The sequence below is a fragment of the Miscanthus floridulus genome, chromosome 8 (genome assembly GCF_019320115.1).
Source record: "Miscanthus floridulus cultivar M001 chromosome 8, ASM1932011v1, whole genome shotgun sequence".
NCBI lineage: Eukaryota > Viridiplantae > Streptophyta > Magnoliopsida > Poales > Poaceae > Miscanthus > Miscanthus floridulus.
This window is the reverse complement of record NC_089587.1, coordinates 99,492,669-99,515,958: the sequence shown is the minus strand read 5'-3', so window position 1 is coordinate 99,515,958 and position 23,290 is coordinate 99,492,669. Positions and strand designations below refer to the sequence as shown.

Below are 23,290 nucleotides of genomic sequence, written 5' to 3'. Positions count from 1 at the left end.
GACGACGTCTTGTTTGTGCGAGCGCGAGGGCTTACTTGGAAACAAATAGTGTTACTAATTTGACTCGCCCTCCCTTCCATGGCATCGGCACGTGACGTGGCGCCGCGCGTGAGGCCTCAGTGGCTCACCGCCGCTAATCTTGGTCCCACTCCAATCGGCGCGCTCGCGGGAACGGAGAGAAGAAGTCCACGGTCAGCCAATCCCTAGCAGCTGCGAAACTTCCCCGTGGACCCGAACCCGACCCGACCCGACCCACCGAAACGTCCCAGGACGCGTGGTCACGTGGAGCCGTGGAGGCGAAGCACCCTGTCCCGCCCCGCTCGCGTCACTCCCCGGCTCCACTCCCCCGGAGTTTAGCCGAACTGCACCCTCGTTAGTTAGCGATTTGCAGCCCGCACCAGGCATCATTTGCTGGCTGGTTTCTGGCTGATAAGCCCGGCTGGTGCTGGTTTATTGTGAGATGAAAACACTATTGGCTGGCTGATAAGCCCTGGCTGAAACCAATAAGCGAACAGGCTGAACGATATCATAGGATGTTGCTACTTGTATACATGCAGCATTATTATGTGTCAACGCGTATATGTGGTTCTTGCCACCAATTTGCTAAAAAAGTCGGTCGGATCTATAAGTGTGTTGTTGTTAGGTCCAGCAGTAGTACGTTACAAGTTTTCAGAAAACCCAAACACCTTTTATACTCACTTTAGATCAAGAGTAGTAGTATGTTACAGCTCTTTGGATAATTTGGTTGTTTTTATACTTAGTCCCCGAGTCCTAAAAAGAATATAATTATAGGATTCGTACCAGTCAAATATCCTCAAATTCGACCAACTTTTACCGTGAGTAATGTTAATATTTATATCTCTAAATAAGTTTTTTATGAAAATATATTATTTCATAATTAATATAACGATACTTATTTTTGTATTACAAATGTTAGTATTTTTTTATTATTTTGGTCAAAGTTTAAATTATTTGACTCCTTAAAAAACGAGAATTACATTCTTTTCGGGGCCAAGGGAGTATTACTTCAGTCTACGATGAATTGCATGGCCATCCATCACAACCGCCGTAATTTGAATGACACTCACTTCCGGTTCACCTCAACCGGTATGGATATCAAGGATGATGTTGCTCTTTGCATCATCTACATACGAGAAATTCTTTGGCATGTACTCCCTCCGTCTCAAAATAGAAGTCGTTATGGGATGTATGCAAGTCAAACTTTCTCAACTTTGACTAGATTTATAGAAAATGTGTGCTACATTTATATCTTCAAATAAGTTTATTATAAAAGTATATTCAACAATTTATCTAACGATACTAATTATGTATTATAAATATTAATATTTATATATATATTTGGTTAAGGCTAAAAGACTTTGACTTCCTAGGAAGCGAGAATGACATCTATTTTAGGACGGATGGAATATCATAAGCGAAATAGGTTAATGGTCTCTTGGGACCTAGAAGTTTAAAATCACATGTTATATGAAATGATTTTTTTTTGTATAAAAAAAGAATAATAATACAGTAGTCGATGGCAGTGAACCAACAACCACGTTAGAGAACTCTATGCTTCCAACCTATTTTTTTTTAACTAAAAAAATATTACAATTTCACGAGGCAAAGATAGCTACGACGGGGATTTAAACTGGTGGGGTTTTAAAGGGGGCATAACCAGAAAAACACCATCCTTGAGGGTGAATTCTTCGAAACGTCCCCCAAAGCCCAAAGCAAAGAGAGCCCGGGGGTCACTGCACACTGGGTCAGCTGGGTTGGAAAGAGAAAAACAGAATCAGTATTTTAATCCTTGGATTTTGCTCTGTTTACCATGGTGTTCCGAAAAGGCCCCTGGCCTTTCTTATAGCCCAAGCCACCCCCTTCTTCCTCCTCCGCATCTCCCTCGAAACTTTCCCCAATCCACTCCCATCCTCCCAATCCCCTGTCCCCTCTCCCAACCCTAGCCCGCGCCGCCGCCGCCAGCCAGTCTGCTCGGGTGGCGTGTACATGACCCACCCTTCCTCGTCGTCGTCCTCCGCCCCGCCGCCCGCGGCGGCGGCGGGGGCGGCCGAGGCCACCTCCCTCGCGCCGGGCTTCCGCTTCCACCCCACCGACGAGGAGCTCGTATCCTACTACCTCAAGCGCAAGGTCCTCGGCCGCCCGCTCAAGGTCGACGCCATCGCCGAGGTCGACCTCTACAAGCTCGAGCCCTGGGACCTGCCCGCCCGCTCCCGCCTCCGCTCCCGCGACTCCCAGTGGTACTTCTTCAGCCGCCTCGACCGCAAGCACGCCAACCGCGCCCGCACCAACCGCGCCACGTCGGGAGGGTACTGGAAGACCACCGGCAAGGACAGGGAGGTGCGCCATGGGCCCAGGGTCGTCGGGATGAAGAAGACGCTCGTCTTCCACGCCGGACGCGCGCCCAAGGGCGAGCGCACCAACTGGGTCATGCACGAGTACCGCATCGAGGGCGACGACGCCGCGGGGATACCGCAGGTATTCAATCTATCTATCCCCGTCCCCCTTCTTGCTTGCGTGTTACTCACACACTTCACAAACCCGTTTCATCATCATTAATCGAATTGTACTATTGTAGTGTGTTTCCTATATATATGTTGGTCATAATACTCTTGGTTGGTGCAATCTTCTGTTAATAAGAAAACGAAATTGCGTCGCACACGGGTATCTGACTACATGATAGATAGGTTCGGTGGGAAATGAGTTAGATTGATATTACGACCTTTTACCTGATGATTACCCAGTGGAAGTGGATCCTTTTACCTGATTCCAGTGAAAAATGGGCATGTGTGGATTGCAAATGCGAATTTGTAACCAAAGGGCTAAATTTACTTCTTTTGGCACCACTGATTGTACTCTTACAAGTGCACTGTACTTAGTACTGACAATGATTTCTAAACTTGTTCGTACAGGACTCGTTTGTGGTGTGCCGGATCTTCCTGAAAGCTGGCCCAGGTCCTCAGAATGGGGCACAGTATGGAGCGCCCTTCGTTGAGGAGGAATGGGAGGAGGATGACGCAGATGTCGGTTTGCTTCCAGTGGAGGGTGATGCTGCTGTTGACCCTGAGGTTCCCCGCGCCCCTGTGCAGATCCCTGGTGCTCTGGAGAGGGGCTATCTTCAAATGAGTGATCTCATTCAGGTATGGTTGCAAGCAGTCAACTTGCATGTTTTATTTTTTCTAAAAAAAATCCAGTGTTTCTGTACATAGAATTCAATTTGGTGTGCATATTTAGGTCTAGGTTGTACTTGTTAGCCGTCAAAACCTCAAGATGATAAAAGAAGGGATGCATACTTGCTGTATCGCTGAAAGTATTGCATTGTTTTAGTTACAATGAATGAATGGTACCTGAAGAAGCAATAGACACTGTAAATCTCATTTTCATGGTATAGCTAGTGCTCCTAGTTGTATGAACTATTCTCATAAATCTTCTGTATGAGCCCTTCAGTTTTTTTTTGTTCCTACGCAGTTATGTAGCATTTTGTTCCTTTTCATGAAAGCCTTTGGTATGCACTGAATAATTCCATTCCATCTTAGAACTGCAACTTTTTATGTTTGAAGTACACATCAGGACCTTTAGATTGAAGCATTAACTGGATTGTTTGAATGACCTACTATGTTCTGTACTACTACTTTCGCTATCTATCATTCATAAAGTCCTGGTACCTTGTTTGATAATAAACTGCTTTATGGGTAATGGGCAGTTGCTATGGACATTGTTATTTACCTCTTGAATGGTTTTTTTGGGTTCTATAGGTGCGTTAGAATAATTGTTTGAAAGGCACCTTTCCCGTTCTTTGTTGTTGTTAAGTCGGATTTTGGTCTAGTATCAGAATTTTCATCGGTTGCTTCTGGTGTCTGACTAAAGTTTTTTTTTTTTTGAACGTAATAGCAGGAGCTCCGCCTTTCAATTAAGAAGAATAGAATTGGCCTAGTTTATAAGGGAAACCAGGCTTGAAAACCTTACAGAGGCACAGATTAAAACACAGAAAAAACCAACAAATCCAAAACACAATAGCCCTGACGACTGACCCACTGCAATCCAATTACACACAGAGGTAACACACAAACCAACGGTGCCCACTGCATGTCCTCATCGCCCAGCGGATCACAAGCAGCAAAGAGCAGCTCTGGCTTCCCATGGTGAACAATAGCCAAAGGCCCTGACATCCTCCTGCCTCCTAAAGTAAAAGGATGCTAAAAATATGCTAGTATAAATGTGATTTTTTTTTCTCTTAGCGCATTTCTCTAGGATAACAGATGATGTAGATCAGCACTTTTTCTCTTAGCGCACGTCGCTAGGATAACAGTTGATGGCTTGTAGTCCATTATAAGATTCATGTTCTGCTCATTGTCCAAAGAGACCCACAGCTGTGGAATGTACCTTGTCAACAGAACATGACTTGTCACACCTTACATCATATTGATTAATCATGCACCTTGCTGTTAACAGGTTTGCTGGATTTCCTTCTGCTTTGGTATTTATAATGTTCTAACTTGTAGTGAAGAAATTCTATCCCATGCTGTGTAGCAAGGACACTGACTTTTTTTGTCGTTTGGCATAAACCTTACTTTTTTCTCTCAGGATTAGGTAGCAAGTTGTATGAGATCACGACTACAAGAGTCATGATATCATAGTATTCATGTCTGAACATTAAAAAGGTTTGGGATTCTGTGTTGTCATTTCCATCTTTAACTGTGTGGTGTGAACTCCACATCATGCTTCTTCAACATAAAAATGAGCTTACTATCCATCCATGCAGTGTTTCTCTTTTTTTTTCTGTAAATTATGACACATAGGTGATCCTTTTTTGTTTACTCAATTCATTTTGATATTGGTATCAAATTTATACATCCAAGATTCATGGTTCTAATTATGTCGTTCTTTCCTTTTTCAGGGTTTCAGTGATCAAAATGGAAATGGTACACCTAGTTTGCCAGTTTCTGATACTTCAAATAATAGCAACCATTCTGAAGATGTAGATGGAAATTCTGGGGACATTTTAAGTGACCCAAACCTTGGCGCTAATTTTCTTCAGTATGTTGAACCTGGGGAGCAAAATAGTTTAATACTTAATGGGAATATCATATCAAATGCCAATGCTGGAGATTTTTTAAATAATTCCAGCCCCAGTGATGGGTTCCTAGAGCTGAAGGATTTTGCAGATGCTGCAAATCTGGATTTCCCTTTTGGCAATGGATCAACCATCTGGCCTTCGGATGGTTGGGCATGGAAAACACCTGATTCAGCGGAAGCTGTAAATGGAGCCAAAGATGAGATACCTCCATTCCCTGATGACCAGACTTTCCAGCCAGATGAGCTGGAACAACTGTTGCAGTTAATACAAGAAGATTCCCGTTTGGGCTCAAGTATCATTGACCCCTCACATTCTTCTGTGACAAATTCAGTTCTGCCTGAGGACGATTCTTTGATGTTCTATGATGCACCCTTCGATTCCACTATGTGTGATGATGGGTTTGGACAGAATGGAATTCTTGGCTCTGCAGCAACCAATCTATCTGGCGTTGGCATGGTGGATGATGGTATGCAATACTTCGATGCAATGGATGATAATTTGTTTAATGATATTCTGGGATCCATACAGCAGCCAGCTGGTAGCAGTTCCTATTTTAATGGCCCAGTCCTTACCCAAGAGGTATGCTATCATTTGAAGCAAGAGACATAGTTGCTGTGTTTGTTTCAGACCATAGATATGTACTGGTGATCACCCAAAATTTTTCTACTTTTACAGGTGAACAATACTATGTATACATATAGTCCAACTCAAAAGGTTTTAGAACCTAATTTTGTAGTTGGTGCCCCGTCGTCTGCTAGGTTACCTGAAGCTGGTAGTCAGTTAAATTGTGTTGTTTTACCAGGTAATCTTATTATGGAAAATTACAATAGGTCCGCTATATCTTGATCTATGATGGATCGATGGAAAAGGAGCATTTTTTGTACATGTTGCACTAGATTCTTTTATGTTAGATGTATTTAATTATCCTCATTGTGCAAGATTGAAGTATAAGACGATTTGTGTTGTTGAGAATCTAGCTCAATCTTGCTTACTTGGGGCAGGGTTATATACAGCTGGCATGCAATTTCGTGATCGTTATCTTTACACCTGTGAATGGACATTGTTGAGTGTTGACAAGTTTTTTGTGTTGTGTTCCACAGATGGTCAGGCTAAGAGTAGTACTATCGGAAAGGGATTTGTAAAGATTTTGGATTCGATCTCTGCTCCCCCAGCTTTTGCAGGAGAATTCCCAGCTAACCACCGCAAATCTTTGGCTCATATTTCTGGAGCACGCCCCAACACACTCCATGTTTCTGCTGAAGTGATCCGCATAGGAAGTTTAGCTGTTCCTTCAGGCGCAGACAAGTGGGCTCTGCAAAAGGATCAAGGCATGGAGCTGCTATTCTCTGCAGATTTTGAGCCTGATACCCGTATACACTATGGCTGCAACACCATTACCGCGGTGCTGCGTGGTGGCTTCTGCCTTTTCTTCGTTTCTGCAATAATGCTCTTAGTGAGCTGCGAGGTGGGCATGTGCATCTATGGCAAGTAGCAGCCTGGTATTGGATTAAGATAAATCTCATGACATTTAGGTTAATCCTGTGTTTCGAGGCAGACTCAACTGGGGCCTCCTGCTAGCTTTTAAGTGTATTGCATTGCATGACATGGACCTGTGGGGTGTTTAGCACTAGCAGTACCTTTTTGCAGCTCGAGAGCTAATGGTGTATGTATGAATTAAGCGCTATTTAGTTATAGTATGTGAATTGCCTCATTGGTGTGTGATGATGCCATTTGCCATGCTTCTGGTTGTAGTGGACAATGTTAGTGCAAAATCCTGTATATATATTTCAGATCCTCCATGGGAATCATGATGCTTTTGCACTATAGTTGTGCTGGTGTTTTGGGTGTTTGGTTTCAAAATGAATATTCATCGTGTCGCACGACATATAGAACCTGCAAATGTGTCTGTTCACAACGATGAATGCAAGTTGTGGCTAAAATGGCCGGTTGGTTCTGTTTGTTTTGCTCCTGTTTTCGTCATGAATGAAGATAAGAGTGTTGCTAACTTGCTATTGAGACTCGATGACTGCTTGATGCATGGTTAGCAGCTCGGCAATCATATTTGGTTGCTTTATTAGTGTAAAAGGTTTGCATCAGAGTCAAATTCGTATGGCAATTATATATTGAATATAATAGTTGCTGCATCTTGCTAGCAGCTGTTTCTCTCAAGTTTCAGCTATCGTCTGTGTTTTCGCCAGGAACTGTACTAACAGACAAATGCATTCCACTGCTATTGCTTCTGAGTTCTGTAACTAAACTACTTTTCTCCTGGTAGCATGGTATCTTCCGGAAGATCACAAAATGCATCCCCCTGCATTGCACAAACAAAAGAAAAGGCTAAGCCAATCCTTTCCGGCACGATTTCTCTCTTTTTACACGCACACATCGTTAAGCTAAAATACGTCACTGTGACATACCTCTCCAGTAAGATGGGCAACGCATTTCTTCTCAGCAAGCAATTCAGCTTCACTCTGAAAATATTACAAATATATAACTGTTAGGGTAAAATCTCTATGCTGCTTATATTCTCAGCATATCAGTGACGGCAGTTCCTATAGCCCTTACCTTTTTAATCCGTTCCCACAGAAAATCGTCCATTAACACATCAGTAGGTAGTTCGTAATCACCATCACCCTGTTGGAAGAATTTTATGTACCTTATCTTAGGACAAAAATAATGAGGACAATTTGATAGTAGATCATACCTTCGATCTGCATGGCATGCTGAACACGATATCCTCTGCTATACCATAAGGATTTCCAGTCGTATAAACCTGTGTGTGTGTGTGTGTGTTTTATCGTTTTTTCCATTAGAGGAGTGCCGAAACAAAGCTGTGATCAATTCAAAGGCCTCAAAACTTACCCCTGTAGAGAACCAGTCGCCTTCTGGGGTAGGAGTTACAAGGGATTTAATAGCATCCACTATCGAAACAGCGGTTGATGCGGCTGAAGATCTGCCCCATTTTTGGATGAGGGCACCTCCACGCTGTTTCGATATAGGAATGAAACGAATTATGTACAACCTTGACTTAATTTCTCGAGTAACAGACAACTCCAAACGTATCGCAAACAGGGAGAGGCACATACATACCTTTTGAACTGTCATGGTGAACTCTTCTTCTAACCACTTGGTATCCTGAATGACTTCTTTCACTGGTCTCCCATCAATTTTGGCATTCAAGAAGTCAGGAACCTACACAGGGAAGTTAGTGCCAACCATCAGCGAAGAAATGTATCTGAAAAATAGTCTGCTCATTTAGTTTGTAATCAAATCTTCACCTGAATTGTCGAATGGTTCCCCCAAATAGTCACGTTTGATACTCATAAAATACACCTGCTTTGAGTGCTAGCTACAAAAGGAGATTGTGTGTGATTGCTTAATCTGTCTTCCTGTTGGGAATGGAAGGACGAGACATAGTAAAAGGTTCAACGTCAGTTCACCTGGCACTTTGCTCTATTTTCATCCAACCTTGTCAGTGCATGAAATTTTTTTGCTGGTATGTTTGGAGCATTTTTCAAGCAAATCAATGCACTGCATCAAGGGCAAGCCACAACTAAGACATAGTGTTGATATTTGGGGAAATTTCTGGAACTCTTGATTCTAGTCTTTGCTTAGGGTTACATATATATACATGGTACATAGGCCATGGGCCTTTACACACTTATGCACAGATAAAGCCCAACACTCCCCCTCAAGATGGGTGATAGATATCTATCATTCCCATCTTGCTACATGATAAATTACATTCTTTTACTCCTAAACCTTTTGTTAAACAATCAGCTATTTGGCCGCCTGAGTTTACATGACAGCTCCAGTGTGCCCTCATCTAATTTCTCTTTGATGAAGAAGCGGTCTATCTCCACATGCTTGGTTCTATCATGCTGAACAGGATTATTTGTAATACTGATAGCTGACTTGTTATCGCACCAGATCCTCAAAGAGTCTTTTCTTAACACATTTAATTCAGATAAAAGATTTCTTACCCATAACATTTCACAAAGTCTAAGAGACATCGCTCTATATTCTGCTTCGGCTGTTGAACGGGATACAACAGACTACTTCTTGCTCCTCCATGACACTAAGTTTCCCCCAACAAAGACGCAATAGCCTGAAGTTGATCTCCTATCATCAAGACAACTAGCCCAATCAGCATCACAATAGCCTTCCACTTTCAAGTGGCCATTACTCTTAAATATCAAGCCCTTTCCTGGGCTACTCTTTAAGTATCTCAAGATCCGGTATACAACATCCAAATGTACACTCCTTGGGTCATGCATGTATCGACTCACAACACTTACTGCATAGGATATATCAGGTCTCGTATGACATAGATAGATAAGGCGTCCAAAAAGCCTCTGATATCTTTCCTTATTGACTGGATGACCTGATTTAGCACATAACTTGTGATTCAAATCAATTGGTGTTGATATAGTTCGACATCCAAGCATACCCGGTCTCACTAAGCAGGTCGAGAACATATTTTCTTTGTGATAGAACAATACCTTTTGGATTTCGTGCAATCTCAATACCTAGAAAGTATTTGAGCTGACCAAGGTCCTTGACCTCAAACTCTCTACTTAGATTCCCCTTGAGACATTTGATCTCCATTTCATCATCACCAGTAATAATGATATCGTCCACATAAACAGCAAACACAGTGATCTTGCGCCTTGAATGTTTATAGAATACAATATGATCTCCATTGCACTGTTTGTATCCCATGGCACATAATGCACGTCTGAACCTATCAAACCATGCCCGGGGAGATTGCTTAAGTCCATATAAAGATTTCTTTACTCTGCATACCTTTCCTACCATCTCTGGATTAGAATAACAAGGTGGAACCTCCATGTACACCTCCTCTTGGAGATCACCATGCAAGAAAGCATTTTTACATCTAACTGGTACAAAGGCCACCCGAAATTCGCTGCACAAGATATCAAAATTCTCACAGTACTCATCTTCGCCACAGGTGCAAATGTCTCATCATAGTCAATGCCATATGTTTGGCTATAACCCCTCGCAACAAGTCGAGCTTTGTATCTTTCAACCTTTTGCAGCTTACAGCTTTCTTTCCTGCAGGTAGTTTTACGAGATCCCAAGTTCTATTCTTCTCAAGAGCTCTCAACTCCTCCAACATGGCCTCGCGCCACTTGGGATCATGCATTGCTTCTTTCCAATCTTTAGGAATTTGTGCAGATTGTAATGAAGCAATAAATGCTTTATATGCATGAGATAATGATTCATACGAGACATAATTACCTATGTCATGCTCAAAGCCGTACTTAACTGGAGGTTTCCCAGCTGTACTCCTTGCCTCCTTTCTTAGAGCAATATGCAAATCAACGGAAGAGTCAACTTCTCCCCCCTGTCTCTGTGGACTGCTCAACCTCACTATCACCGAAGTCAATACCACCAATTGAAGATTGTTGTTGCTCCAATAGTTGTGAATGCTCAACATGTTGCTCCACCAGTTGTGGCTGCTCAACTTGTTGCTCCATTGGCTGCACTCCAACATTTTTATTTCTTCTAGTATAAATGTTATGGTGGGCCAAATGTACCAGAGGAGGCAACGCACCACTAGTGGCTAGAATGTAGCTTCAGTTGGTTAGATCAGCTTCAGCTTGTTAGATCACAGGAGCTTTGTGTGGAATTTGTTGGAAGTTTGTTAGCTGCATGTTTAGTTTGTTATTCCTAAATTAGTGGCATGCTTGTAATTCGCCTATAAGGCAGACCATTTGTTTAATGAAGAGTTAACCTGGGATTGAGACATTCCGTCTCCCTTGGGTGCCCAGCACTGTTCACCATCTCCTCCTTGTCGCCTAGAATTCAGGCGCCGGCCACGGCGCCGCTTGTTCGCCGCCGAGGATTCAAGCCTTGGCCAGCAACCGTCCACTCTTACCCCCTACGCAGCCTAAGCCATAACAATCTGGTATCAGACTTCATGGATTCCTCGGGACTTTTCGTTGCCGCCATCAGGCCCACCACCGCCGCCGCTGCCGCCATCGCGCCCACCACCACCGATGTTGCCGCCATTGCGCTCACCACAGCCATCACCGCCGCTCCCATCACCGGTGTCTCCGCCGCCATCATACCATCCGCTCAACCACCCCAGCCTACTATGGCCGCCATCCCTCTCGAGGCACTCAACGCCTTCACCGTCGCCATCCAGGGCCTGCAGACCCAAATGAGCGACATGCGCCTGCAAATGGGCACTATGGCCACCAGACTAGCAGCGATCGAGGGCCGGACATCCCTCTCTACCCCGATGTTCCCGCAATATGGCCTTCCCGGCTATGGGGGCATTCCGGCCCTGCCGGCCTCCACGAGGCCGGTCATCGCCGAGCTGTTCACCGCGCCGCCGGCCACGGCATCACACCCGCCGCTGTCCGCGCCTGTCTCGACGTCACCGGTCTCGGCATCAGTCGCGGCGTTCACGCAGCCGCCACCACCGCCGCCGACTCAGGGGGTCCCCATCACTCAAATTTCGTCCCCCCACTCACCGTCGCCAGTGTTGTCCCTATCGTCCATCATGCAGATGAGCATGCCCATGCCGTTCGCACCCATGACAATGTCGCCGCCGCTCCCGCACTTTTAGCCGGACACCGATCACCTGATGGTCCCCAAGTACCACAAGCTGTCGTTCCCGTCGTTCGACGGCCGGGATGATCCGCTTGGCTGGCTGAACAAGCGCGAACAGTTCTTCTGTGGCCAACAAACACGCCCGGCCGATCAAGCCTGGCTGGTGTCGTACCACCTCACTGGTGCGGTGCAGCAGTGGTATCTCATCCTTGAGAGCAAGATCGGCTGTCCACTTTGGCTGGAGTTTCGGACTCTATGCCAATAGCGGTTCGGGCCGCCCCTTAGCACCAACCACCTGGCCGATCTGGCCAGGCTGCCCTTCACATCCACCGTCGACAAGTACATGGAGGCGTTCCAAGCACGCGCGGCGCACGCGGGTACTCTCACCCCCCTACAGAAAGCACAGCTCTTCACCAGCGGTCTTCCGGACCACATCCACGTCGATGTCGAGCTCCATGAGCCGCAGACCCTCCAACATGCCATGCGGCTGGCACGCGCATATGAGCGGCGCAATGCGTCGATCCTCCCCGCGCTACCGGCTCCTGCACGGCCACACCGGTGTCCCGAGGGCGCGCCCGCGGCCCTCCCGGCTCCTGTGGGCTCTCAGGCAACGCCCACGGCTTCATCGCCCTCTACCACAACTCCACCGCCGCGCGTCTACAAGAGGCTGACCCCGGACGAGATGGCCGAACGTCGTAAGCAGGGGCTCTGCTACAATTGCGACGAACCTTACGTCCGCGGCCACAAGTGCGCACGCCTCTTCTTCCTTGAGGCGGTGGACTACATCGTCCAAGAGCCCGAAGAGGATGACAACGGGCCGACGGCATCACCCGTTTCGGCTGCTCCATTCGACCCCGACGAGCCGCTCATATCCCTCTCCGCTATCACGGGGATCCGCGTGGAAGACACCATGCAACTCCATGTCTGGATCGGCGTGCACGAGCTAACAGTGTTGCTCGACTCTGGTTCCACCCACAACTTCGTCAGCGCCTCGGCAGCTCGGCGCACCGGGCTCTAGTTCTAGGACAGCCGCGGCACCCACGTCGTCGTTGCAAACGGCGACCGCGTGGCCTGTCGGGGGCTTGCACACGACATCGCTCTACGGATAGGGGAGGAACACTTCACGGTGGACTGTTACTCCATTCCCCTTGACTGCTATGACATGGTCCTCGGGGTTACATGGCTGCGCACCCTAGGCCCCATCTTGTGGGATTTCGATGACCTCTGCATGGCATTCAACCACCACGGCCGGCGCATCCTGTGGAAGGGCATCGGGTCGACCCACACGGACATCCCACCGACGGGCTGTCTCCATGCTGCCCATGTCCACGCCGCCCACGGCACAGAGTCGCAGCTCCTGGAGCGGCTACTGGACGCCTACACCGACATCTTCGACCCCTCGTCCATCCTACCGCCAGCACGCCCGTGTGACCACCGCATCCATCTCAAGCCGGCCACTGATCCTGTAGCCGCACGTCCTTACAGGTACCCCCAGCTACAAAAGGATGAGCTGGAGGTGCAGTGTGAGGCTATGCTGCAGCAGGGCATCATCTGGCCCAGTACTTCCCCGTTTTTGATGCCTGTCCTTTTGGTCAAGAAACAAGACAAGACCTGGAGATTCTGTGTCGACTACAGGGTTCTTAACGCAACCATGGTAAAGGACAGGTTCCCCATCCCCATGGTAGAGGAACTCCTGGATGAACTTCATGGCGCACGCTTCTTCACGAAGCTCAACCTTCGCTTGGGTATCACCAAGTCCGTGTCCATCCGGAGGATGTGGCCAAGACGGCGTTCCGCACGCACCATGGTCACTTCAAATTCTTGGTCATGCCGTTCGACCTCTCAAATGCACCATCGACGTTCCAGGCCCTGATGAACTTCATCCTCAAGCCCTTCCTGCGCTGCTGCGTGCTCGTCTTCTTTGACGACATCCTAATCTACAGCACGTCTTAGACCGAGCACCTATAGCACCTCCACGCCATCTTCGATGTTCTACGCGAGCATCAACTGCACCTTAAATGCTCCAAGTGCGCGTTTGCCTCGTCGTCGGTCCAGTACCTTGGCCACGTGATCTCGGCCGAGGGTGTCGTGATGGACAGCTCCAAGGTGGATGTCGTCCAGGCCTGGCCGTAGCCACGCTCTGTCTGTGGCTTGCGTGGGTTCCTAGGCTTGGCCGGATACTACCGACATTTTATTCAGAACTTCGGCTCCATCGTGGCTCCACTCACATAGCTGCTCAAGCGAGACGTGTTCCAGGGGTCCGTGGCCGCAGAGACGGCGTTCGCGGCCTTGAAGGCCACCCTATCCGGCGCTCCTATCTTGCATCTCCCTGACTTCAGCACAGAGTTCGTGGTGGACTGCGATGCATCCGGGTCAGGCTTCGGTGCGGTACTCCACCAGGGCGCGGGGCCACTCGCCTTCTTCAGTCGACCGTTCGCGGCCCGGCACCTCAAGGTGGCCGCATATGAGTGTGAGCTCATCGGCCTCATTCAAGCGGTGCGACATCAGCGTCCCTATCTATGGGGGCGCGCATTCGTCGTCCGCACCGACCACTACGCCCTCAAATATATGCTGGATCAGCGGTTGTCAACCATTCCACAACACCAATGGATTAGCAAACTGTTTGGTTTTGATTTCAGGGTCGAGTACCACCCTGGGCGACTGAACACGGTCGCCGACACACTGTCGCGCCGTGACGGCAACACGCCCCTTCTGACGGCCCTGTCCATGTCCTATGACGGTGACACCTCTCTCCTAGCGACTATGTCTATGCCCATGTTCACACTCTACGACGACCTACGCCAGGAGCTCGCCCAGGATGCGGAGCTGCGGGCATGCTGGGACGCCGTCACGGTAGGCAATCACGGCGGGGACTGGAGTGTTCGTGACGGCCTCATCATCTACGATGGTCACGTCTTTGTGCCTCCCACGTCGACTGTACTTCCCGACATCTTGCAGCTTGCCCACACTACGGGCCACGAGGGCGTCCAGAAAACACTACAACGCCTCCGCGCCAGCTTCTACCTCGACCACGACCGCCGCACCGTCAGCGATTTCGTCCACGCCTGCTCCACCTGCCAGCGGAACAAGATAGAGGCCCTGCATCCCACAGGGCTTCTCCAGCCGCTGCCAGTGCCATCCCGCGTATGGACGGACATCGCGATGGACTTCATTGAGGCACTGCCCAAGGTGCATGGCAAGAGCGTCCTTCTTACTGTGGTGGACAAGTTCTCCAAGTTCGCCCACTTCATCTTGTTGGGGCACCTGTACACGGCAACGTCAGTGGCTCGCGCGTTCTTCCACGAGATCGTCCGTCTACATGGGTTTCCTGACTCCATAGTCAGTGACCACGATTCGGTGTTCACCGGTCATGTTTGGCGTGACCTATTCCGCCGCGCCGGCGTCCAGTTGCGGCTGAGCACCGCCTTCCACCCCCAAACAGATGGACAATCGGAGGCTGTCAACAAGACCATCGCCATGTACCTCCGGTGCATCACCGGCGATCGTCCGCGGGATTGGCTTGACTGGCTTCCATGGGCGGAGTACTGCTACAACACCTCCTTCCATTCGGCGCTCCGCACGACGCTGTTCAAAGTCGTCTATGGAAGGGACCCCCTAGAACTGCTGCCCTATGCGCCGACCTTAGCTAACACAGGCACCATTGACGCTCTACTCTCCAGCCACAACGAGTTCCTGCAGGAGGCGCGCGCTCGCCTCCTCCAGGCATAGGAGTATGCTCGTCGCCACTACGACACCCATCATCAACAATTGGAGTTCGCGGTGGGGGACTGGGTGCTCCTTCACCTGCTGCACCGGCCCACCAAATCCCTGGTCCCCGGCCACCGCAGCAAATTGGCCCCCAAGTACGCGGGGCCCTACCAGGTGCTGGAACGCATCGGACCGGTGGCCTATCGCCTGCGTCTTCCAGACGGTGCCAGGATACATGACGTCTTCCATGTCGGCATCCTAAAGCCGTTCCGCGGTGCTCCACCAGCTACCGTCCCTGTTCTACCTCCTCTCCAACATGGTAGGCCGCTACAACAGCCGAAACGGGTCCTACGTGCCAGCCTTCGATGCGGCGAGTGGCAGATCCTCGTCCAGTGGGCCAACATGCCGGCGTTAGAGGCAACTTGGGAATCTGTCGAGGCGTTCTGGGCAGCCTACCCCTCGTTCCAGCTCAAGGATGAGCTGTTTCCCGAGGGGGGAGAGATGTTATGGTGGGCCAAATGTACCAGAGGAGGCAACACACCACCAGTGGCTAGAATGCGGCTTTAGTTGGTTAGATCAGTTTTAGCTTGTTAGATCACAGGAGCTTTGCGTGGAGTTTGTTGGAAGTTTGTTAGCTGCATGTTTAGTTTGTTATTCCTAAATTAGTGGCATGCTTGTAATTCGCCTATAAGGAAGACCATTTGTTTAATGAAGAGTTAACCTGGGATTGAGACATTCCGTCTCCCTTGGGTGCCCAGCACTGTTCACCGTCTCCTCCTTGCCACCCAAAATTCAGGCGTCGGCCACGACGCCGCTTGTTCGCCGCCAAGGATTCAAGCCTCGGCCAGCAACCGTCCACTCTTACCCCCTACGCAGCCTAAGCAGTAACAATAAACCTACACAATATTTCTATTTCCTTGCTTTGTGTTCATGTTATTAACATTTCCGTTTTCCTGTCTCACATTGACATTAGAATCACCTACACGCAATGGAATCAGTCCTGTGATAACTTTTGTTGCCCTTGATTGGTGACCTTCATTATCTTGTGCTACATCTATGCAATGTTTTTAAGGCGTCGCTTTGGCGTCGCCTAATTGGCAAGGCACTACAGGTGGGACGATTTGGTGGACGACTCGCCTCAGATTGGTATGGCGTCTGCCTTACTACCATGGCGTCCGAAAGTCATCGATTTGGTGTCCGATTCATCAAAATCGAGCAAGGCGGGCGCCATACGGGGATGGCAAACGTGGGCGTGGGAGAAAGGACGGGGAAAGCATTGCGCGCGTGGGAAAGCATCGCACGCGCGGGAGATTAGGCGCGCGGGGAGAGAGGAGCGTAGGAGAAATCAGAGAGCAGAGAGAGGAGCGCTCGCAGGGAAGACGGACCTACCCGCGCGAATGCATTCGCCCGCGCTGCCGGTAGAAGCTGCTACCGCTGAGACTCTGCCTCCCCCTCCCCTGTTCCCCATCCGCGTGAGGAGCAGCCGCCGGCGGGCTACTGTTTTCCCGTTGCCTCTTCTGGTCCTCCATTGAGCAGGACACGAGCCGCTTCGCCTCTCCCTTCCCTCTTCCCAACCCGCGCGAGGAGCAGCCACCGGCAGACTGCTGTTTCCCCACCACCTCCTCTGGTGAACATCGAGCAGGAGCAGGACTCGAGCCGCCTCCTCCAGTCTTCCCTCGAGCAGGAGATCTTGAAGGGGAGATGGTGGCGGCTGTCGATCTGAGAGCACTGACCAGAGAGGAAGGGGAAGTAGAGGAGAGAGAGGAAGGGGAAGCAGAGGGGTAGAGGGAAGAGCAGAGCAGCGCATCAGGAGGAGAGGGAAGCAGAGCAGGGCATCCGAAGAGGGACGGAAGGAAGCAGAGAAGCCACTCATGCGGTCGTGCCGTCGTGTGGAGGCGGAATAGCAGTGGGGAGCGGCGGCGCCAGGAGGGGAAGGAGCACATGGTCTGCCTAGTGGGCTGGGCGAGCCCACTTCTTACTCGGCTCCTTTCTTTTTGTTTTTTTCCTTTCCCTTTTTCTTCATCTACTGCTCTAAGCTATTGTTTTCATTTTTTAATTATTTTCTTAAGGCGTCGCCTCGCCTCACGCTTTAGTCGCTTAAGCGTAAGGCGGTAGTCAGTCACCTTATCTCGCCTTACCGCCTTGAAAACATTGCATCTATGCCATCCATCCCCTCTTGTTCATACATGCTCATGCTTGGTTCACCAAGCTCAAACAAGGAGCTCAAATCCGTCTTCTCCCCATAGTAAGGTTCAGATTCCTGAAATGTCACATCCATACTAACAAAGAGACGTCGTTCAATAGGGCACCAACACTTGTACCCTTTCTGATTTGAGGAATAACCCACAAATATGCACTTAACCGCTCGGGGGTCCAGCTTTCCCACAGAAGGCATGTGATCCCTAACAAAGCAAGGGCACCCAAATACCTTAGGCGGAACAATAAACTCATTCACTCCTCGTAACATCTCGTAAGGAGTTTTCCAACCAAGCAATCTCGAGGGCGTACGATTAATCAAATATACCGATGTCATCACTGCCTCACTCCATAGAAACTTTGGCACATTCATAGCATACATAAGTGAGCGTGCAACCTCCAAGATATGACGGTTTTTCCTCTTAGCAACTCCATTTTGTGGAGGTGTATCAGGACATGTAGTTTGGTGTAAGATCCCTTGAGCTGATAAAAAAACTATAGAATTCATTGTTCACATACTCTGTTCCATTATCTGTCCTCAACACTTTAACTCGAGCATCATATTGATTTCCAATAAGTGAGCAAAAATCCTAAAAGCATTTAAGTACTTCACTCTTGTGTTTCATGAGATAGATCCAAGTCACATGTGAATAGCAGTCAATAAAAGTGACAAAATACTTCATTCCACTAACTGAGGTGATTGGGCTCATCCACACATCAGAATGGACTAGCATAAATGGATTTATACTCCTAAGTCCTCTGCTTACATACGTTGCTCTGGTATGCTTCCCATACTCACATGCATCACATATTAGTTTCCTCTTATCTGTCTTGCTCATTATTTCTGGAAATGCTTTGGCCATAGTATCAAATGACAAATGCCCTAGTAGACAATGCTGAAGCATCACCTTAGCTTCATCTTCATTCATGTTTGCTGCCAAAGCAGCACCAGAAAACTTACCATCTTCCTTCCTGTCTAGGTACCATAATCCACCATGCCTAGTGCCAATTCTAATTTCCTTTCCTGTCCTCCTATCTTGAATCAGACAGTGCTCTTGATCAAAAGAGACTCGGCAGTCCATTTGATCAACTAATGCACTTAATGATACTAGATTAACTGGAAAAGAAGGGACATGCAAAACTGATGACAGTAATTGATGGGGTACACTTGACAGTACCAGTACCTTTGATAGGTTGACATGTCCCATCAGCAGTTTGAATGGTCTCCTTATATGTAGATGGATATGGTGTGTACGATATAAACTCATCAGGGGCACCAGTAACATGTTTGGAAGCACCAGAGTCCAATATCCATCCATGTTGAGCTCTGTTCATGAATGAGAGAGCTTTAGCATGAATATCTTCCAAGTTGGTACCCATGGGGATCAACACCACCTTGTGTATCATCTCCATTTTCTCCATAGTTTCCTTACTTGAGGATGATATCTCACTGATTTTTACAATGACAATGAGTAACTTCACCATTTTTTCTAGTTCAGATAATCTCCCAAGAACTTCCATGATTTCTTGATTCTCCCTCATCTTCTACTTTCTTCCTTCACAGAAACCTGTAAGCTTCCCCTCACAACAGCTCCTTCCAAGCAGCAGCACGCTGCTCCACCTTCACAGTCACCTTCTCTGCCGCTCCCCCTCACAACAGCTCCTTTAGAGCTTCTACCAATCAGCTCACCACTCACCCGTACTTTCCCCAAGCAAGCTAAAGCTAGTAACTAATTGAGTGATTGCCTCTACTGCACTGCAGTAGCACGCACCTCTCCACCGGCGGCGAAATTGACACCACCTTCAATCCCCAGGTCCAATCCTCCTTTCTACTCCCAATCTCAATCAGCAACAAAACAGAGCACACAGGCACACAGCTGCCTGCTCATGTGCACACGAACCTGCTCCACGAGCTCTCCTCTTCGTTGGAAGTCTCGAGCCACACAGACCTGTGCTGGCAGCAGCGACTCGTCGTCAGCAGCCTCCGCCTTCCGCGCCACCTGAAGGCCCTTGGCCCTCACCGCCGTCACAGCACCTAGGTCGCCCGTCCTCTTCGTGGCCACCGCGTCCTTCACCTGAGCAGCTCACTGCTCTGCACCTCAAAATCCCTTCGATTTCTCTCCGCTGGCACACAGCCGTGAGCTCCCTCTCTGCGTTGCAGCCGCCGTCACCAACCTTCAGCCAGGGGAAGCAGCGCTCTTCTTCTTAAGAACGCTCGGCCGCGCCCTGCCTCTCGTGCTCCGCCCCCGTAGCCTCGCCTGACGTCTCTGCCCAGCAAGGTTGCTGCTGCCCTCTGCTTCACCTGCCGCTCCTGCCTTGCTGCTCTTCCCAACACCTCGCCGCCGGCCGCTGGCTGCTATCATGCCGACCAGGTGAAGCAGGAGGTCGCCTCCATCGCCACCACCATCGGCTCCGACGCCATGTTGATATATGTGGAAATTTCTAGAACTCTTAATTCTAGTCTTTGCTTAAGGTTACATATATATACATGGTACATAGGCCATGGGCCTTTACACACTTATGCACAGATAAAGCCCAACACATAGTGATGGCATAAATTTGTTAAAACTTGGTGAAACATACTAGTGTCCATACTTAGGCCCCGTTTAGATGCTCCCCAAAACCCAATGAAGGACCGGAAACGGCGACCAGAGGGGGGTGAATGGGAGCCTCAATTTTCTTTCGAAATCTTCGACCACTGTCCCAATATCAATCCCCAAAAATCATACACGAAAGACTTGATGACCACGATCCAAAAGAAGGGTGGATGCTCCCTCAGAACACAGCGGGTCACCACAGAGCAAACGGATCACAGATCGAGGCCCAAACGAGCAAACTCCCAAAATAAAACAGCACTGCTCCTGCAAATATCGGACACGTCCGGTATTATATCGGACACGTCCGGTATTTTCGGACACGTCCGGTATGATCTCGGACACATCTGGGATTTTCAGCAGCAAGCTGACCAAAAGAGAAAAATCCGAAACCCCATCAAACGGTGTCCAAAAATCATGAAATTTTAACCATAGCTCTTTAGACACCAAGGGAAGATCTCCACAAAATTTCAGCTCAAAACTCCAAAGTGAGAAATATCGGACACGTCCGGTATGATATCGGACACGTCCGGTATGAATGAGCAGTTTCTCGGGAAAAATTAAATCAAGCCATAACTTGATCAAATCAACTCCAAATGACTTGAAACTTTGCACAAGAGTTCACAAGCGAGTAGAAAGGCAACCTCTAAAAGATCATAGCCCGAGACAAACTCTAACTCCATGAATCGAAGGAATTGAAGAAAACCCCAAAAAAATAGGTCAAGAACTAAAATTACCCGGATCTGCGATCTCGTGAGGAATTAGTGGATTTCCTTCGGTGGAAAGCTTCTACTCATGTCACTGATCGATTCAAGGCAACAAGAACGAACCAAAACCATCCCAAATCGAAGAAACGAGAGGGGAAACAAGAAGGGACAAAAGGATCTCATGAAGAACACCAAAATCACATCAAGAACACAACTAAATCATGAATCCCGGAGGGCATACGGTGGTTACGGCCACCGATTCCTTCAAAACTAAGTCATAATTTGAGTTGTGGACCTCTCTCATACATGGAAGCAAACTAGAGGAAGAAACCCTAAAGGAGAAAATGAAAACTGGAGGAGGTAAGGGAGATGGGGGTTCCCTCATCCTATTTAACAGGGCTATTACACATTCCCAGTTTTACCCCTGGATACAAATGAGTTGAACCGCTAAGCCCAAGGGCGTTGTTGTCCAACCCGGTGTAATCTTGATCCGACGGCCACCACGCCTTCTCACCGGTAGCTTCGCCTCGACGCGAACTCCCCGATGCCGCCACGTGCCGTCCGTCCCTCCTCGGAACCTCCGCCCGGGTTTTGAGGCCCAAACCCGTAAACCGTCCATCCGATGGTTTTGAGGTCCAAACCATCAAACCGTCCGCGAGTAGCGTACTCCATACGTGTCCCCCGCCATCCGACGCGTGTCACCGCCGTCCTCGACCGGCCGGCCCGCCAAGTCCTCCTGAGCCTCGCTCGACTCACGCATCCGCCATCTTGACCCGGTCAACACCGTCACTCCATGTCTTCTTGCACTTGTTGATGTCCCAAGTGTCAGCCACCGTGGCTAGTCACCCGGCCTCTGGGTCCCTCGGTCCAAGCCTCACGTCCGTCCTTCACCACTCCCGGTCTGTCAGCACGGCACGTCCTCCTTGACCTTCACCTCGCCGTCGACCACCGCATCCGAGCTCCACACCTGCACAACACAAGCCAAAAGACATGTCGCACACATAGCTTTCGCCATGGTAGGGTTAGTCACCACTCAACCTACTTCGTGGATCACATTGACAATCACTCATCACAAAACGAACACACAAGGGTACTTGTCAACCTTGTGTTCACAATCTCCCCCTTGATGAGTGCATTGTCAACACCAATACACGAACAGCTTGAGCAAAAAGAAAAAGAAGAAGAAGAGAGAAGAAAGAACTCACCCAAATGACCAAAAGCCAAAAAAAAGCCAAGAACCGGGTCATTTGAAAATGAGCAAAACTTGGTCCCCAAAGACATGGGCAACGGCTCAACGCAACCAAGTAAAACAAAGCTAGCCCTCAAGAAGAGGCAACGGGCTCAACGCCACTAGCAAAGCTCGAAAAACCGAAAAACTGCTAGACCCTCCAGAAGAGGCAAAGGCTCAACACATCTAGCAAAACACCTCAAATGCAAAACTGCTAGACCCTCCAGAAGAGGCAAAGGCTCAACACATCTAGCAAAACACCTCAAATGCAACTCCCCCTGAACAAGTGCAATCTCTCTCAAATGAATGCATATCGCTCAACTTTAGGTGACATTGTGAGTGTGGAAACTTCTCCCCCTTGTTGACACATGCACTTATCAAGCTAGAGCCCAAAGATTGCATTTTCCCTTCAAAGTATGCTATGAATACAGAAATGCACGAATGCAGAAGCTTCAAGATTATAGTAAGTAGATTGAAAAGAGGCTCTAGTTGATGCTGTCATGTATATATAGCAACACATACAAGTGCTAGCAAATACTCAAAGTGACCAAATGAGACGAAATATGGCATTTAAGCAATTTTGATCAAGTTTGAGCAATTTTAAAAGAGGGTTCACCACCAAAGGAGCACATAGCAAAAATAGACAGGAGATCGACCTTGTGCTACACATGTATGCAAAGTGAACTACCCCAAACAAGGTTCACACATCATGTCATGAGACAAACTTGTGGTTTGATCAAATTTTAGACACCAATTGAAATTTATCAGAGTTATGCAGCTTATTACCAAAGTTTGTCAGACAAGTGTGTGCGGGAGGTTATCTGTGCCACCAAAACCTGACTTAGCAACCATGTCAAGCCTATGCCAAAAGCAATCAGAAGCTTAAGACAATGATCTCGGTATCCATTACAGAGCTCAAGTTCACCAATAAGTGCAATTTGGCGCTGTCTTGATACTCTGACATAGGATAGTACAGACCCATCCCGATCTTTTCAATTCACTTAGTTTGATTTTCAAGTTTTAGCACAAATTCAAGTTTCTCAAGCAAGTGTGTAACTCAAAGTATGAGCCGTAGCAACTAAGCATATACATGAAGCAAGAAAAAGATCTCAACACATTCTACACATGCTAGTGCCACAAGTAGTGGTGAACACATTTCATGTTTCAACAAGTTTTAATC

General features: G+C 48.3%; 1 protein-coding gene and 1 pseudogene across 2 annotated transcripts; one reads left to right on the top strand and one right to left on the bottom strand.

The window, feature by feature from the left end:
• Positions 1-1,882: 1,882 nt before the first annotated feature.
• Positions 1,883-6,921, top strand: LOC136477067 (NAC domain containing protein 52-like). Of its 2 annotated transcripts, XM_066475084.1 has the most exons (5): positions 1,884-2,496; positions 2,931-3,158; positions 4,916-5,674; positions 5,771-5,897; positions 6,196-6,921. In XM_066475084.1, exons 1-5 carry the CDS (start codon positions 2,008-2,010, stop codon positions 6,585-6,587), a joined length of 1,995 nt encoding a protein of 664 aa, XP_066331181.1. In that variant the 5' UTR covers positions 1,884-2,007; the 3' UTR covers positions 6,588-6,921. The 2 variants fall into 2 exon arrangements, with proteins under 2 accessions (XP_066331182.1, XP_066331181.1); XM_066475085.1 differs by lacking the exon at positions 5,771-5,897 and having other exon boundaries at positions 1,883-2,496; positions 6,196-6,381.
• A 267-nt stretch (positions 6,922-7,188) lies between these two features.
• On the bottom strand, positions 7,189-20,007 carry LOC136477068 (malate dehydrogenase [NADP] 2, chloroplastic-like; annotated as a pseudogene).
• Positions 20,008-23,290: the final 3,283 nt, after the last annotated feature.

Excerpts from the sequence above, each read along its gene's own strand:
- LOC136477067 (XM_066475084.1), top strand. The coding sequence starts at position 2,008 with ATGACCCACCCTTCCTCGTCGTCGTCCTCCGCCCCGCCGCCCGCGGCG. Across the intron at positions 2,497-2,930 it reads ACGCCGCGGGGATACCGCAG|GACTCGTTTGTGGTGTGCCG; the intron begins GTATTCAATCTA and ends TTGTTCGTACAG. Across the intron at positions 5,898-6,195 it reads AAATTGTGTTGTTTTACCAG|ATGGTCAGGCTAAGAGTAGT; the intron begins GTAATCTTATTA and ends TGTGTTCCACAG.